This window comes from Rhincodon typus, chromosome 5 (genome assembly GCF_021869965.1).
Source record: "Rhincodon typus isolate 14 chromosome 5, sRhiTyp1.1, whole genome shotgun sequence".
NCBI classification, from domain to species: domain Eukaryota; kingdom Metazoa; phylum Chordata; class Chondrichthyes; order Orectolobiformes; family Rhincodontidae; genus Rhincodon; species Rhincodon typus.
In genome coordinates this window covers 16,241,971-16,258,881 of record NC_063336.1, presented here as the reverse complement: position 1 = coordinate 16,258,881, position 16,911 = coordinate 16,241,971, and the positions used below count along the sequence as shown (strand labels likewise).

General features: G+C 40.8%; 1 protein-coding gene across 1 annotated transcript in view; it reads right to left on the bottom strand.

Moving 5' to 3' along the window:
* Positions 1-535: 535 nt before the first annotated feature.
* mertka (c-mer proto-oncogene tyrosine kinase a) overlaps positions 536-16,911 on the bottom strand; it is a 40,974-nt gene continuing 24,598 nt past the window's right edge. The window contains exons 8-12 of the mRNA XM_048596679.1: positions 16,528-16,649; positions 14,699-14,808; positions 13,115-13,274; positions 5,904-6,040; positions 536-1,861 (exon numbers count right to left, since the gene is read on the bottom strand). Coding sequence (XP_048452636.1) covers positions 1,399-1,861; positions 5,904-6,040; positions 13,115-13,274; positions 14,699-14,808; positions 16,528-16,649 — 992 coding nt within the window. The 3' untranslated portion in view covers positions 536-1,398. The remainder of the gene's footprint in view (positions 1,862-5,903; positions 6,041-13,114; positions 13,275-14,698; positions 14,809-16,527; positions 16,650-16,911) is intronic.

The window sequence follows — 16,911 nt, the reverse complement described above, 5'->3', positions numbered from 1 at the left end:
TCTAAGCAAAGCCCTTACCTCTTCCATTGAGGAGGAGGAGGGGTTTGGGCCTAATAATGTCAAGTACAAAATATTTTTAATGAAGTAGCATAACGTATTACTACCACTTCCTGTAAGGAATATAACAAAGAGCTGAGCTGATATCAACATAAATTAAACAACATAAAGCTGAACCACAGCCAGAAGTTCCGGGTACAAATCCTACCTTCTCTGAAGGTGTGTCACAGCATGTCCAAGCAGTTTGATTAATATAACTACAACAGAGTCATACAGGGCTCATCTTGAATGGGGAATACCAGTCATTTATTAGAATCAAATGATACCAGGAGCTGAGCATTTGGCCATGGTTGAATCTCAAGGACATTGATCATCTAGATTCACAACTGAAGACTGGCTGCTTTTAAAGGTGTTGATTATTCATTGAGACTGTTCCCCATAAGGAATCAGCTAAAGATGGATAAGGTTCATGGATAAGCTCTGGATTGCTCTAACATACAACTGGAACAGGAACAATGGGCTAAATGACCATCTCCTGTTTTGTGAATTAAGGTTCTTTAGTATTTTCACGAGACCACCCATTTAACTATTTGTTAACCAGCAGATAATGGATTGTCACCAGTGATTGGACAGTCCAATGAACTTTGAGGAAATAAAGTGATCCGGATCTAAAACATTAAGTATACATGAAACATACCAATGAACATCAAATATCAGAATGTAATTTCAAAAATCTAAGACTTGTCATATAATACTTAAAAGCAAACTCAGGAGTGGTATCAGGACTTTGTTCCTCACTCAAATAATACACTTGGAAACGATTTCCACATGGATCAGTGAGGCAAATACCTTGGGAGAACATTGAAATATGTTCTTTGCAAGTGAAAGGAATAACAGGAACCAGGATTTCACCACGAGCAATGAACGAGAACAGGCTGGATAGTCTTTCCCTATGATATCGTCATGTGAAATGAACACTGCTTTATTCAATTCGGGCCCTCATCAATTGATGTGGAGACAGTTATAAATGGGAAAAAATAATTCATATTTTAAGGCCTCCAATAGTTAAGTATAAAAATATTTGTTAGACAGTTCAAATACTCTATCAATTCTTACAATGCCCTGGAAATCCTCAGAACTAGAAAGTAATTGTGTACAAATATACAAATCTTCAAAATGATCCCTGATTTATCACCAAGACCCAAACATTGGACTGGTGGGAAGACTGCTTTCAGATGAGTTAACAACTGAATAAAAAACATACTGGTGAATTTCGTCAAAGTATCAAAATTTGTTGATTACTTTCTTAAAACAAAATGTACAAATACATATTTGGATCTGGCAGTACTTTCGATCTGTCCAGCAACAGGCAGAATTGTCACAAAGCTCATGAGCAGTCCTTTACAGCATTATAACAGAGTCATCAGATGAATCATCAGCGTAAGGAATATCCTCAGAGTGGGGTCTAGTTTCAAGGGATGTTGTCCCGTTACTTTGGCTCACTCCAGGCAACAAAGGTGTTTTTGCATCTAACGTGTTCAACTGTTCTTCAGATACCCCAGATATGACGTATCTGTCTTCTGCTTCCATGGCTTCATGGATTTCCACAGTGACAGTAGTTTCTGCAGGCCTTAGACTGCAGGGTTCTGTTTCATTGGAATCGCATGGGTGCAGATTGGAAAAGGTAGGCTCTTCAGTCAGAACAATCTGCTCTTCAGGGTTACCTGTATTGACATAAATGATTTCTTCTTTGCTTCGAATTTTAGGCATACTCTCTAAAAACTTGGTGAGAAACACTTTTAAGTCGGTAAATGTTGGCCGGTCTGCAGGATCACTTCGCCAACAGGAGTACATAATTTCATACCTAAAGTCAAACAGACAAAATCACTTCAAATTTTAACCAGACACCATCACTTTCTTGTTCAGGCATATTGGAAGAGGTTGCCTGATTGGTACTTAACTGCTTTAAGGCCATCTCTAAATTTTATCAAAATCCAAACTGTAAGATTATGAACATGCAAACTACAAATGGAGTAGGCCATTTGGCCCCTTGAGCCTGTTCTAGCATTTAATAAGATCACGGCCAACCTGAAACTGAAGCAAAATATCAGAAACTCAACAGTTCAGACAGGAGAGAGAATCAGCATTAGCATTTCAAATCCAACATAACGTTTCCTCAGAACTACAGGAGTCATAACAGGCTTGAAGTGTTAACTCCACCAATGGTGCCAGACTAAGTTCATAAGATTTAGGGGCAGAATTAGGCCATTCAGCCCATTGAAGTCTGCTCCGCCATTCGATTATGGCTAATATGCTCCTCACCTCCAGTTTCCTGCCTTGTCCCCATAACCTTTAATCCATTACCAAATAAAAATCTAAGTCCTCCTTAAATTTACTTACTGTCCCAGCACCAACTGCACTTTGGGGTAGTGAATTCCACAGATTCACCACCCTTTGAGAGAAGTAGTTTCTCCTCAACTCTGTTGTAAATTTGCTACCCCTTATCCTAAGACTATGACCTCTCGTCCTAGAATGCCCCACAACAGGAAGCGTCCACTCCACGTCTATTTTATCCACATCTTTTATCATCTTGAATACCTCAATTTGATCTCCCCTCATTCTTCTAATTCCAGAGTGTATAGGCCTAAACTGTTCAATCTCTTTTCATACGACAAACCCCTTATCTCTGGGATCAATCTGGTGAGCTTCTTCTGAACTGTCTCCAATGCCACTACATCTTTCCTCAAATAAGGGGAGCAAAACTGTGCACAATACTCCAGGTGTGGTCTCACCAATAGCTATAAATGCCAACATTCCATTCACTTTCTTTATTACCTGCTGTACATGCATGTTAGTTTTCTGTGACTCATGAACAAGGACACCCAGATCCTTCTGCACCGGAGCACCCCGAAGTCTCTCCCCATTTAGATAATAGGTCACCTTGCCATTTTTCCAAACAAAATGCATGATCTCACACTTATCCATGTTAAACTCCATCTGCCACATTTTGGCCTACTCTAACCTATTTATATCCATTTGTAAGGTTTTTATTTCCTCATTGCAGCTCACCATCCTGCTTATTTTTGTGTCATCCGCAAATTTGGCTATAGAGCCTTCTTTCCTTTATCTAAGTCGTTAATGTAGATTGTAAATAACTGGGGTCTAAGGACTGAACCCTGTGGCACCCCACTAGTTACTTCTTGTCATCCAGAGAGACTCTCTGTCTTCTGTCCATCAACCAGTCACCTATGCAAGCTAATAAATTACCCCTAACCCCATATGATCCAACCTTGTGAATTAATCTTTTGTTGGCACCTTATCAAATGCCTTCCAGAAGTCCAGACATATTACATCTACAGGATCCCCAATACCAACTTTGCTTGTTACATCTTCAGAGAACTCTAGCAAATTCCTCAAACATGATTTGCCCTTCATAAAACCATGCTGACTCTGACAGATAGTGTTTCGACTTTGCAAATGTCCTGATATTGCTTCCTTGATAACTGATTCTAACACTTTGCCAACAACAGATGCTAAACTAACTGGTCTGTAATTTCCCACATACTGCCTCCCTCCCTTTTTGAATAAGGATGTTACATTAGCACTTTTCCAATCCACAGGAACTTTTCCCGCGTCCAGGGACTTTTGGAATATTGTAACCAACAGATCCACTATCTCCGCCACCACTTCCTTTAATACCCTCAGATGTAGGCCATCAGGTCCGGGGAACTTGTCTGCCTTCAATCCTAACAGTTTGCTGAGTACCTTTTCCCTACCGATGTTGATTGTTCTAAGTTCTATCCTTTCTATTGCCTCTGACATGCCAGTTCCAATAGGAATGTTACTAATGTCCTCCACCGTGAAAACGGAGGCAAAGCATTGATTTAGCATCTCTGGCATTTCAGTGCCCCCCACTATTAACTCTCCGGTTTCATCTTCGAAGGGACCAACATTCACTTTAGCGACTCTCTTCCCTTTTATATACCTATAGAAGCTATTGCTATCCTTTTTTATATTCTGTGCTAGTTTTCTTTTGTAGTTTATCTTAGCTCTTTTTATTAATTGTTTAGTATCCCTTTGTTTATGTCTGAAAGTTTCCCAATCCTCCAGCCGTGCCACTGGCCTTTGCAATATGGTAAACCTTAGTTTTTGACTTTATATTGTCCTTGGCCTCCTTGTTTAGCTATGGATGCTTTTTATCCCCCTTATCATCTTTCTTCCTCACCGGGATATATTTTAGTTGCGAGGAATTGAGTAGCTCCTTAAACAACCGCCACTGTTTATGCTGCAGATGCTGCCTGGCCTGCTGTGTTTCTCCAGCTCCACACTGTGTTATCTGACTCCAGCATCTGCAGTTCTTACTATCTCTACTGCTCATCCGCTGTCTCATCTCTTAGCCTTACTGCCCAAATTTGTCCTCATGCGTGTGTAATTTCCTGTGTTTAATTTCAGAACTCTACAGTGGGACTGCACTTTCTCACCCGTAAACTGAATTTTGAATTCTATCATACTATGGCATTATGGAGTTTCTCCAGAACTTTAAAAAAAAATTCAGGATGGAACTGATTGGAAAGTTAAAACCAATTAAGTTAAATGTGAATGTCAACTCATTGACTGCACTGCACTTTATAAGGAGTACAGATGTAGGAACTCTGAATATGTCACAAGTCCTTTGAAGTCTTAGTGAACCAAACTCCTGATAAAACAGTGTAGAGCTGGATGAACACAGCAGGCCAAGCAGCATCAGAGGAGCAGGAAGGCTGACGTTTTGGGCCTAGACCCTTCTTCAGAAATGGGGGAGGGGAAAGGGGTTCTGAAATAAATAGGGAGAGAGGGGGAGGCGGATAGAAGGTAGATAGAGGAGAAGATAGGTGGAGAGGAGACAGACAGGTCAAAGAGGCGGGGATGGAGCCAGTAAAGGTGAGTGTAGGTGGAGAGTTAGGGAGGAGATAGGTCAGTCCAGGGTAAGGGGAGATTTTGAAACTTGTGAAGTCCACATTGATACCATTGGGCTGCAGGGTTCCCAAGCTGTTCCTGCAACCTTTGGGTGGCATCGTTGTGGCACTGCAGGAGGCCCAGGATGGACATGTCGTCTGAGGAATGGGAGGGGGAGTTGAAATGGTTTGCGACTGGGAGGTGCAGTTGTTTAGTGCGAACCCAGCATAGGTGTTCTGCAAAGCAGTCCCCCAGCCTCCGCTTGGTTTCCCCGATGTAGAGGAGGCCACAACGGGAACAGCGGATGCAGTATACCACATTGGCAGATGTGCAGGTGAACATCTGCTTGATGTGGAAAGTCTTCTTGGGACCTGGGATGGGGGTGAGGGGGGAGGTGTAGGGGCAGGTGTAGCACTTCACAAGCTTCAAAATCTCCCCTCCCCCTACTGCATCCCAAAACCAGCCCAGCTTGTCCCCGCCTCCCTAACCTGTCCTTCCTCCCACCTATCCCCTCCTCCCACCTCAAGCCCCACCCCCATCTCCTACCTACTAACCTCATCCCGCCCCCTTGACCTGTCCGTCCTCCCTGGACTGACCTATCTCCTCCCTAACTCCCCACCTACACTCACCTTTACTGGCTCCATCCCCGCCTCTTTGACCTGTCTGTGTCCTCTCCACCTATCTTCTCCTCTATCCATCTTCTATCTGCCTCCCCCTCTCTCCCTATTTATTTCAGAACCCCCTTCCCCACCCCCATTTCTGAAGAAGGGTCTAGGCCCGAAACGTCAGCCTTCCTGCTCCTCTGATGCTGCTTGGCCTGCTGTGTTCACCCAGCTCTACACCTTGTTATCTCAGATTCTCCAGCATCTGCAGTTCCTACTATCTCTCAAACTTCTGATAACTTGGGTTTAATGGAGGTTAATTTGCTTCTTGTGAAAATGTATGAGGCCATAGCTGTATGACATACTCACAGCTCATCCAGGCAGTCAGAAGGCTGTTTCAACCTGTGGCCCCCATGCAGATAGTCATAAATTTCATGATTCGGTATTCCTGGGTAAGGGGTCATCCCTCGTGTAACTATTTCCCACATTGTAACTCCAAATGCCCACTAGGAACAGAAAAAAAACTCATTAAAACAGAAACAGTGTCATTAGATAATAGATCAAAATGATTCAAGAAATAAAGAAAAACTCAAACAATTCTTGACAAGAAACCAATTGTAGAAATACAGACAACCTTTTCTGTTCCAATACACGTATCAAATTTCCAGAAGACATCACTCACACACATACATATGACAACAGCTATCACTCACTCGATGGTGGAAGATAATTATGCATAGTTACAGGAATATACCTAAATATAATTCTCATCAATTTTACCTTTCAATGTGCTTAACAGGTTTCTGATTTCTGATGTTAATACATAGCGTAATTTGAAATCTCACCATCACTATTTACATGTGCAAGTCATGAATGTGATGGCATGCTCTCCACCTGCCTAGATTGGTGCAGATCTAACAACACTCCTGGCCAGAAACTGAAATGAAGTGGCCAGAGAGAAACACTGGCTACAAAAATGTGCTAGAGGCTAGGAATCCTGCAATTACTAACTCAGCTCCTGACTCTCTAAAGCCCATTCATCATTGACAAGTCAGGAGTGTGACGGAATACTCCCCACTTGCCTGGATGAGTGCAGTTCCAACAACACTCAAGAAGCTTGACACCATCCAGGACAAAGCAACTCACTTGACTGGCACTCCATCGACTACGTTCAACATCCACTCCCTTCATCACCGATGCTCAGTATCCGCAGTGTGTATCATCTACCAGATGCACTGCAGAAATTCACTAAGGCTCATCCAACAGCACCTTCCAAACTTACCACCTCTACCTCCCTGCAGAACAACAGCAGCATGTACATGGGAAGCTGCATTCTCCTGTCCAAGTCACACACCATTCTGATTTGGAAATGTATCACTGTTCCATCAGGGTTGCTGGGTCAAAATTCTTCACAATAGCACTACGGGTGCCCCTATACCCTCCAGAGGACAGCAGTTCAAGAAGGTAGCTCATCACCATCTTATCCAGATCAATTAGCGATGGGAAATGTGACATTCCACGAATGAATTAAAAAAAGCTCAACAGCATCCACAACAAAGCATTCCACTTAACCAGCACTGTTTCCACCTCCTTAAACATTCATTCCCTTCACCACTGACACATATTGGCAGGCAGCAGAGTGTACCATCTACATGGTGCACTGCAGTAACTCACAGGGTTCCCTCAAGAGCACCTTCCACACCTGTGACCTCTACCATCTTGACAGACAGGCAAGGGAGCACCGTCAACTGCAGGTTCCCCTCCCAGTCACATAGCACCCTGACTTGGAACTATATCAATACTTCTTTACTGTAGCAATATCAAACTCCTGGAACTCCCTTCCTAACAGCACTGTGGGTGCACCTACACCACAAAGACTTCAGCACTTCAAGAAAGCAGCTCACCACCACCTTCTGCATTAGAGAAAGGCTATAAATGCTGGTCTTGCCAGCGACATCCACATGCAATGGAAGAATAATAAAGAAAATTAGAACACAAGAATTAGGAGCAGAAATAGAGCATATTCCCTTCCTCTCACGAAGGCTGCTCTGTGATTCAATACGCGCACGGCTGATCTTCTACTTCAAACTCCATACGTATCTTGTTTCCCTGAGGGACCAAAAGTATGTCAACCTCAGCCTCAAATATATTTAAGATCCAACTGAATTGTAGCCAAAAAGAGAAAATGGTCCTCACACTGACCCTTGGGGAGCAGCACCGTCCTCCAGCCTCCAGTCTGAAAAACAAACATTTACTATGTCTTGCAGTTTTCTGTCCTTCAGCCAATTTCTGATCCAATTGGACAACTCCACCAATTTCATGGGCTAAATTTTGTTAGCCTTTTATTTGTTAAGGTGTCAAATGTTTTCTTAAAATCTCATTACGATCACAATGGAGACCGTTAACTCTTGAAAATATATATGAACTCCCAGTTATTAACTAAAAGAATTACATCCATGACATTTCACATTTTCATATGAAATTATACAAGAATTAAACAAAGTAAATATACAAACCTGACACTATATTTCTTCACCATTTATTCTTCAAACCCCAAGATCTACACTAAACACATCCTCTTCTACTTTATTTTCACTTGCTAAGCCTAGCAAAGGTGTGTCATATTCATTACTTTAAACAAGGGCTATATTTAGTCCAAAATCTTCTGAAACTGCCTTTTATTTTTTAAAAGGGAACATCAAGATGGCTGTCGAGCATCAGGTGACATTTGTGATATATGCACAGAAAACATAAGGTGTGGGGAAATTTCTAATTGATTTACCGGGGTGGGGTAACCTCATGAATAGACATACCAAGATGAAACCCATCAGTGGAATTCCTAACTTTGATTGATGGATAGACATCCCTCACTTTTGTTGACCTTGTGGTTAGTTTCTATTGTATTCTAACGTTGGTATCTAATTTGCGCCTTATATTTTGAAGACAGACACAATATACTCCTTCAATGTTTCTGCCATTTCCTGATTCCCATAACAATTTCTCATCTCTACTTTTGAGGGATCAATATGTAACTTAGCAACATATCTTCTTTTTACATATTTGTAAATGTACTTATTATCTGACTTTATATTCCTGTCTAATTTATTGTCTATTTATTTTCAAGTTTTTAGTAGCTTTTTGGTCATCTTATGCTGGTTTCTAGAACTCTCCCAATTCTCAGGTTGACTATTATAATTTTAATCCAAAATTATCTTCAACCTCCCAGTAAACCATGGATGTATCTTGTTAAGACTTTTTTTATTTTGATTTAAACGTATGCTTGCTGAACATTTTCAATCATTTCCTTAAATTATTCACACTGTTTATTTACCATTATATCTTGTAATCTATTCAATCAATCAACCACAATTTGCTCTCCCCTTATACTCAGGTAATTAGCTTTAAGGTCCTTTTTTGAGACTTGGCTATATCATTCCCAAACCTGATATGGAATTCAATTGTATTCAAGTTGTTCATTCACAGAAGTTCAAATAATATCTTGCTTAATTATCTGTCCAGTATTTTAATTACTGTTTGTGGGCCTGTATACTACTCCCATCAGGTACTCTGATGCTTGCTATCCTTTGCTTCAATGTGTATAATTTGAATTCCTGGTATACTGAGCCAAGATCCTTTATCATTCCTGTCCTTTTTCATCCTTAACCACCAGGGATACTCCACCTCCTTTCCTATCCTGTCTGTATCTTCAGAATGTTATGTACACTGTAGCACTTATTTCCAAGCCTGTCACCTTGCAATTATGTCTCTGTATTGGGCGATTACATTTCAACTGTTATCACATTTGTGCTATTTGTTCATTGATTTTATTATAAATGCTTCAAACTTTCAGATAGAGAGCTTTGTAAAAAATAAATGATTCTTGTTATGGCCATTTAACTCTTTGCCTTTCCTATTTGGTTTGTATTTATCTAAGTTACAATACTGCTCTACTGCTTTGACCTCTCTCTCTTTGGATCTTAAAATCCCCCTTCATCTGATTTCTTATTGTTCATTAAAGCCAAGCTTGTCCTTTTTCATTGTTATTATCGTTGCATTCTTATCATTTTCACATGCTCACCTTTTGATTATTTGCAGCATTCAGAACTGATGCATGATGGTACAGGAGTACTAGACAGCGAGACCCACTCCACTTCAGCTTGGTTAATTGAAAAGTGGAATTCACACCAAATGGTAGGATTCCAAGCAAACCAGAGTATTTAACCACAAACAGGAAAGCATGCAAAGCCTATTTACACGTTCTATTAATAAACCATCTTTACCTAACTGCAGCAAACTGAACACACGATTCTTCCTGATATCAGCATTGTGACTTGTTGAACAAAATGCAACAGATGCAATAATACAAACTGACTATTTCTTCAGCCTAGTGTAGTGACTGAATAATATGAATTATGTGCAGAAAATCAATCATAGGTATTTTCATTTTCCAGGCAATCCTCGGTATTTTCACCTGCAAGGCCAAAGTGTGACTGACCAAAAAAATTCCCCTGTCCTCTGTATTTTAGCTGGGAACAGGGGCCCACATTATGTCGAGCCTTGTGATAACAACCTATCCTCCCAGGTACTCCAGTTACACTGTTCCTTAGTCGACATCCTTCCCTCACCTTTTTAATATGACAGTCTGCATTGTGACTAGTGCAGCAATGTTACACTATGCTTTGGCAGAGTGGATTTCAAACAGAAATATGAGCTGCTCTGGTTCTCAATGAACACAAGTTACTAAGAATGATGCCAAGGACTGAGACTACAATGGGATCTGTCACTGTAGCAATGTCTGACAATGCCGGAGAATTCTACTTCAAATTACATCATGATGGTCAAACAAAAAAAAAATGTGGTTTAGACTGAAGAGAGACAAATTTAGAGCTTGCTGTTGACAAGGTCTTTCAGACAACATATGGAGCGGTGATATAAAATCAGAGTCATAAAAAGGATATTGTGATGAAAAGTGTTATACAGTCACATGATCAGGTGATTTGAACTAATTGCTTTTCGATTCCCCTTGCAAGATTTATTGGAAAATCTCTTCCAAAATTTCCATAAAAAGTACACAAAAACAGAACATCAAGTTAAAAGTATAAGAGTAATGGGTTTTAAAATAAGCATAAAGCGACGTCAGGGTAGCAATCTAATCTTGGTCGAAAAATATGCTTCTTGTGGTTCAAGACGTAATCTGACTCTTCAGTGCCTTGAACCCATTCCAAGGTCATTAAAATCCAGTATAAAATGAACAACTGCTTCAGTTTTTCTACGTTTCCCACACCATTCCTCACTCTTTGAGCCAAGCAGTTGCACAGTCACAATAACTGTCTGTAGGAGGTGCACAAAAATACAAAGTTCATACACCTGCTAACTTAATTTTCTTCTCTTACTTAACCGCATCATCCTGAATTTTGATGCTGTCCTTCTGTAGAAAAATGTCAAAAAGAACATCCTAGTGGTATGAGAGGAAATCAGAAAAAGAATAGGTGCTCTGAGCAGGTAGAAAGACTAGGAGTCCAAGCCAAAGCTTGAATGGAGATGGTCTCTAGGGTATGGCTTGAGGAGGAGAGTATGAGGGCTTCAGAGAGGCAATTCCAAACTGTATGAATCAAGTGGCTGAGGACATGCTGCTAACTGTTGGGAGCAGGAAGGGAGTACAGTGGAAGTTTGAGAGGAATGAAGAGGCATGGCAGACAGCGAGGTGTTAATGGCCAGACTTGGGAGGAAAAGGTTGCGGCTGCGGAACAGGGAGAATTTTCAAGGAAGTTCAGGAGGGAACAAACCCATGAAGGATGAGCAATTTAAATTAGGAGGTTTTGAATGGACTGGGAGCCAATGTGGACAGGGATGAAGGATATGATGGATAGACAGGGGTCAACAGTACAGAATACAGGCAGGAGAAGGTTGAATACTTTGAAGTTTACAGAGAATGCAGGATGGGAGATGGGCCTGGAGTTTGGTGGGATGATCATGTTCAGAAGTGACCCAGCTGCAGAGGATCAGAACTAAGTGATGGTAGCAGTGAAGTAGTGTTTGCAGAGGTCAGAGAGTCAGAAGCTCAGCTCCAGGTTGAACACTAAAGTTGCAAACAGCTCAATTAAGTTTGAGACACCAGTCAGGGAGAAGAACAGCAACAGTGGCAAGAATATCATGTAGGCAAAGACAATAATTTTGATCTTCCGAATAAGACAGTAAGAAATACGAACAGGAGTAGGGAGCTCAGCTTGAGCTTGGTCCACCATTCAGTAGGATTGCAGCTGATCCAATATTCCTCACATACACCTTCCTGCCCTTTCCCTATAACCCTTGATTCCCCTACTGATCAATAATCTATCTATCTTAGCCTTAAATATACAAAGGAATTCTGCCCCAAAAGCTCTCTATGGGAAGGAGTTCCAAAGATTTACAATCCCGAGAGAAAAAATTCCTCTCACCTCAGTCTTAAATTGGCGTCCCTTTATTCTGAAACTGCCCTCTGGTAATAGATTTTCCCATGAGAGGAAACATCCTTTTAGCATTTATCCTGTCAAGCCCCTTAAGAATCCATGCATAGTGTGACAAAGGTTTTTTTAAAAATTAATCCAGGTGCGGGTGTTGCTGACCAGGCCAGCGTTTATTGCCCATCCCCAAATGACCAGAGAATAGTTAAGATTCAATTACATTGCAGTCACAAGTTGGCCACACCAGATAAGGATGGCAGATGTTCTTCCCTAAAAGATGTTAGTGATCCAGATGGGAATTTAATGACAATCTACAAAGCTACATGGTCCTGATCAGTTCCCAATTCAAATTTTTGTTGAATTCAAATTTCACCATTTACCATGGTGGTATTCAAACCCATGTCCTCAGAACATTAGAGATAACAAGGTGTAGAGCTGGATGAACACAGCAGGCCCAGCAGCATCAGAGGAGCAGGAAGGCTGATGTTGCGGGCCTACACTCATTTCTGAAGAAGGGTCTAGGTCCGAAACGTCAGCCTTCCTGCTCCTCTGATGCTGCTTAGCCTGCTGTGTTCATCCAGATCTACACCTTGTTATCTCAGATTCTCCAGCATCTGCAGTTCCTATTATCTCCTCAGAACATTAGCCCGGAGGTTCTGGAATCAATAGTCTTATGACTTTACCACTGCATCATCTGTTACAGCTATTTCAAGATTGGATGTTGGACAAAGCCTGACAGCATTGAGGAATTGGGAGATATAGAGTGGGCAGATAATTATGCGAAAGGCAACATCATATTCTGTGGGTGATGTTGTGATACAGCAGCATGCAGATAAAAAAGTGTGCCAAAAACCTGTCCTTTGGCATCAAGAGAAATGATAGTGCAGGGGTGGAAAATCAGTAAAAATGATTGGTTAACTAAGCACAGAAACCAGCTGGGTGACAAAGACAAGGTGTTGAAGATAATTTGGATAACCATTTTAGAAGCTGCAGACAAGTTGAGAACAGAAAATATATCATAGTCACTGTGATATATGACAGATTAGGGCCACAGTGAATATCTAAAGAGATATACACATACAGATTATACGTACAAAGACGAGTTTTATATATTTACTTCACTTGTTAAAAACATACCACGTCACTTTTAATTGTGAAAACTCGATCAGCAAGGCTCTCAAGAGCAATCCATTTTACTGGCATCTTCGCAATCCGCCCCTGTCTGTAATAGTCCCCACTGTAAATCTTCTTGGATAAGCCAAAATCCGCCACACATACTGTCATATCAGTACGTAACCTGTTCAATCATTACATAAATAAATAGTTTATACTTCTCAATTATGACATTTTTCAAATCAATAACACCTGGCTAACCAACTCAGTAGCGCAAAACGTAAATTTTGAGGGCGGCTACGCAGAGAAATTGGCCCTTATGGACTTCCTAATGAGCAGCCTTGAAGCAGTAGCTAGTGGATATTGCTATAGCTCAGTTTGTAGGACCTCTGGGAGATTCTGGGTCCAAGTCTGACTCTAGGACTTGAGCATAAAATTCAAAGCTAACACTCCAGTGTAACAGTGAGGATGTGCTACACTGCCGGTGTGAGATTTTTCAGATGAGACATAAAGCCAAGGCCACCTGCCCTCTCTAACAGATATGATGGATTCCAAAGGCACTATTTCAAAGATGAGCAGAGGAGAGTTGTCCCCACTGTTCTGGTCAACATTTATCCTTCAAGAAACATATTTAAAAAAGAAATCTAGTCAACCTCACACTGCATAGCTTGCGCTGCACAAATTAGCCGTTGTGTTTCGTCTATGACATGATCATCTGAAGTTCAAAATTATTTCACAAAATCACAGAATTGAAATGGCACAGAAGGAGGCCACTTGGCCCATCATGCCAATACAGGTTCTATTACCTAATGCAAAGCCCTGCATACCATTTCTATCTAATTAGTCATTTAATATCCACTTGAATGCCTCATTTCATTGTAAATCAGTTTGAAAGATCCTATGGTTGTGTAAAGAGCTATGTCCAAGAATGGAAGTCTTTTCATTCCTTCAGTAATCAGAATTACTCTGACTATCACATATTCTTGGATAGAAAGAGTAAACAAAAAATTGGACAGCATGAAATAGGAGGAAGAAAATAATCACAAATCTGGAGTAAATAAAATTGATGCTTCCCGCTTAGCTAGCAGGTTTGCTGGGTTACAATTTGAAGGAAGGTCTTTATGGCTTGAAAACACCTTTGTGATATCACTGCGTCCACTGCTAATGCCTATGCAAGCCAGTTCAGTTAAAGGACACCCTCAGTGTGCAATAGTCATGTGATTATCAGGAACTTTACTGCGACTAAATAGAGCTACCGGAATAAAAACAATGTGTTAACAAGCAAGAGAATTATTTTCATAAAATGTTGCAATTCCGGAGCTCATGAAGGATTTGGAAAGGGTTCAACATTTTAAAATTCAAGGCAAAAAGCAACAGCAGCAGTTAGTTTGATTCCTTGGCACTGTTTAAAAGTAGAATTGGAGAATATAAACAATCATTGAACATACGAATGAAAGAAACAGATCTAAAAATTATTCTGAAAGTCTAGATATTATAAACATGAGGAGGAGGATCAGGCAGCAGTAAAGGTAAAGGGGCATGCATATCCAAATACACACACCCACAAAGGAACACGGGCAAATCCGTACCATGATAACCTTTACTCACATGCAGTTTCTGGCTGCTAGATCCCTGTGCAGGAAATTCCTGTTGCTGAGGTATTCCATTCCACTGGCAATGTCGATCATGAATTTTAGCAATGTCTGTTGTGGAAAATACTGGAAAACAAAATTCACAGCAAATGGTTTATATCAGCAATAGTGTTCTTAAAATTTAAAAAAAATCCAAAGAGGCTTTACCATGTAATGGAGGAGCCGAAATAGGCTATTCGGCCTATTGAGTCTGCTCTGCCATTCAATGATCTAATAATTCCAATTCTACTTTCCTGCCTTTTTCCCACAACCTCAATTCCCTTTATGATAAAAGAAGTCATCTCAGCCTTGAATAAACCTAATGATGCAGACTCAACAGCCCTCTGTGGTAAAGAATTCCACAGTTTCAATACTCTCTGACAGAAGAAATTCACCCTCATCTCTCTCCTAACTGGGCAACCCACTTAGTCTGAGATTATGCCCTCAGTTGTAGATGCTCCCACAAGGGAAACAACCTCCCAGCATCTGCTCTGTCAAGTCCACTAAGAGTGTTTTATATTTCAATAAGGTAACCACTCAATCTTCAACTCAAACTCCAATGAGCCTGTGCTCAACTTATTCAACCTGTCCTCATCAGAAAATCTCTCCAACCCTGGGATTAATTGAGGGAAACTTCTCTGGACTGTCTCCAATGCCAGTAAAGCTTTCATCAGATGAGTGGGCCTAAATGCGGCTTTGAATATTTTAGCAAAACTTCCCTAATATTATACTCTATTCTGTTTGAAATATATGCTAATATTCTATTTGCCTTCTCTATTACTTGGATGCGAGCTTTCTTTGATTTAAGCACAAGCACTCCTAAATCCTTTTATGCTTGAGCTTTCTGCGCTTTCGCTATTTAAATAATATTCAGCTCCTCTTCCTTCCTTACATTTTCCCACATACTCCTCTATAGACTTTGGGTCATCCTTACTACTTGCTTTCCTACTTATTTTTGTGTCATCCACAAACTTTGTGACACTAGCATTCACTTCCATCATCCAAGTCATTAATCTATATCACAGATAATTAGGGGCCCAGCACTGATCCCTGCGGTAGTCAAGGTGTGTTATAAAATGAAATCTCAGCACAGAGCCACGTAAGGAGACATTAAAGGTAGGTCAACAAGAGTTTGGTCAAAGAGGTAGGCTTTAAGACGTGTTCAAAACATAAATACAAATCACAAACAGATTAACCATGATCTTACTGAATGGTGGGACAGGATTGAAGGGCCATATGTCCTACTTATGCTCCTATTTAATAGATTTGAGTGTTGTCTTAAAAGAGGAAAGAGGTTGAGACAGAGAGGTTTACGGAGGGAATTCCGGTGTTGTGTGCCTGAGTAGCTGAAGCCACACCCTGTTAAATTTGGAGCAAGTAAACCCATGTCTCAGTGTGAGAGGACAGCAGATATCTCAGATGGTCATAGAGTAATGTAGTAGGTTACAAAGATAGGACCATGGGCTGATTTCAAAACAAGGATGTGCAGATCTATCACTTAGAATTTTTTTCATGTAAAAGCCTGAAATCATTTTGTCCAAGGTTCCTTCGGAACATTCAAGCACAATGAGTGCAGGTAATTAGTTGGTGCATGGAGCCTAAGGCAGCATTAAATAAGAGAAGTTTAAATCAACCGTGTTTCTTCCCTTGGTCATTTTCAATCCTCCTTTGTCATGTTTTTCAAACAGTTTCTTTACTATCTGATCCAGACTGTAGCTCCCTGGAAGTACATTAATGAGTTTTACGACCTCACAGTCTTCCAAATGGCACAATGAAAATATTGAGGACAAGCACTTTTTCACTTACATCAGCATTTTCTTCGAGCCTCGAGCGCAGTAGGAAGCTGTGCAAATCCCCATATTTCATAAATGGGAGGATGACCATTGGTTTTGGAATTGGTTCCCTCGAACTCATCTCCAAGCAAACAGCTAAATCAAAGCACAGTTAAATTTACTTAGAGCTCCTCACTTATTGCACACACACTTTCTTCAGTTTTACCATCAACGTTCACTAAACTTCACTGAATCTGCAATCCAGAATTTTTTTCTCTTTCACATGTTTGTACAAAACTTTGCAGATACTTAACTTTCAGGCTATTGTCACATTTGAAGGGCAATAGCTGGAGAGGAGCGGGGTGGTGGTGGGGGGGGGGGGGGGGTGGAGGGGAAAAAAATTCTGGATTGCAGATTC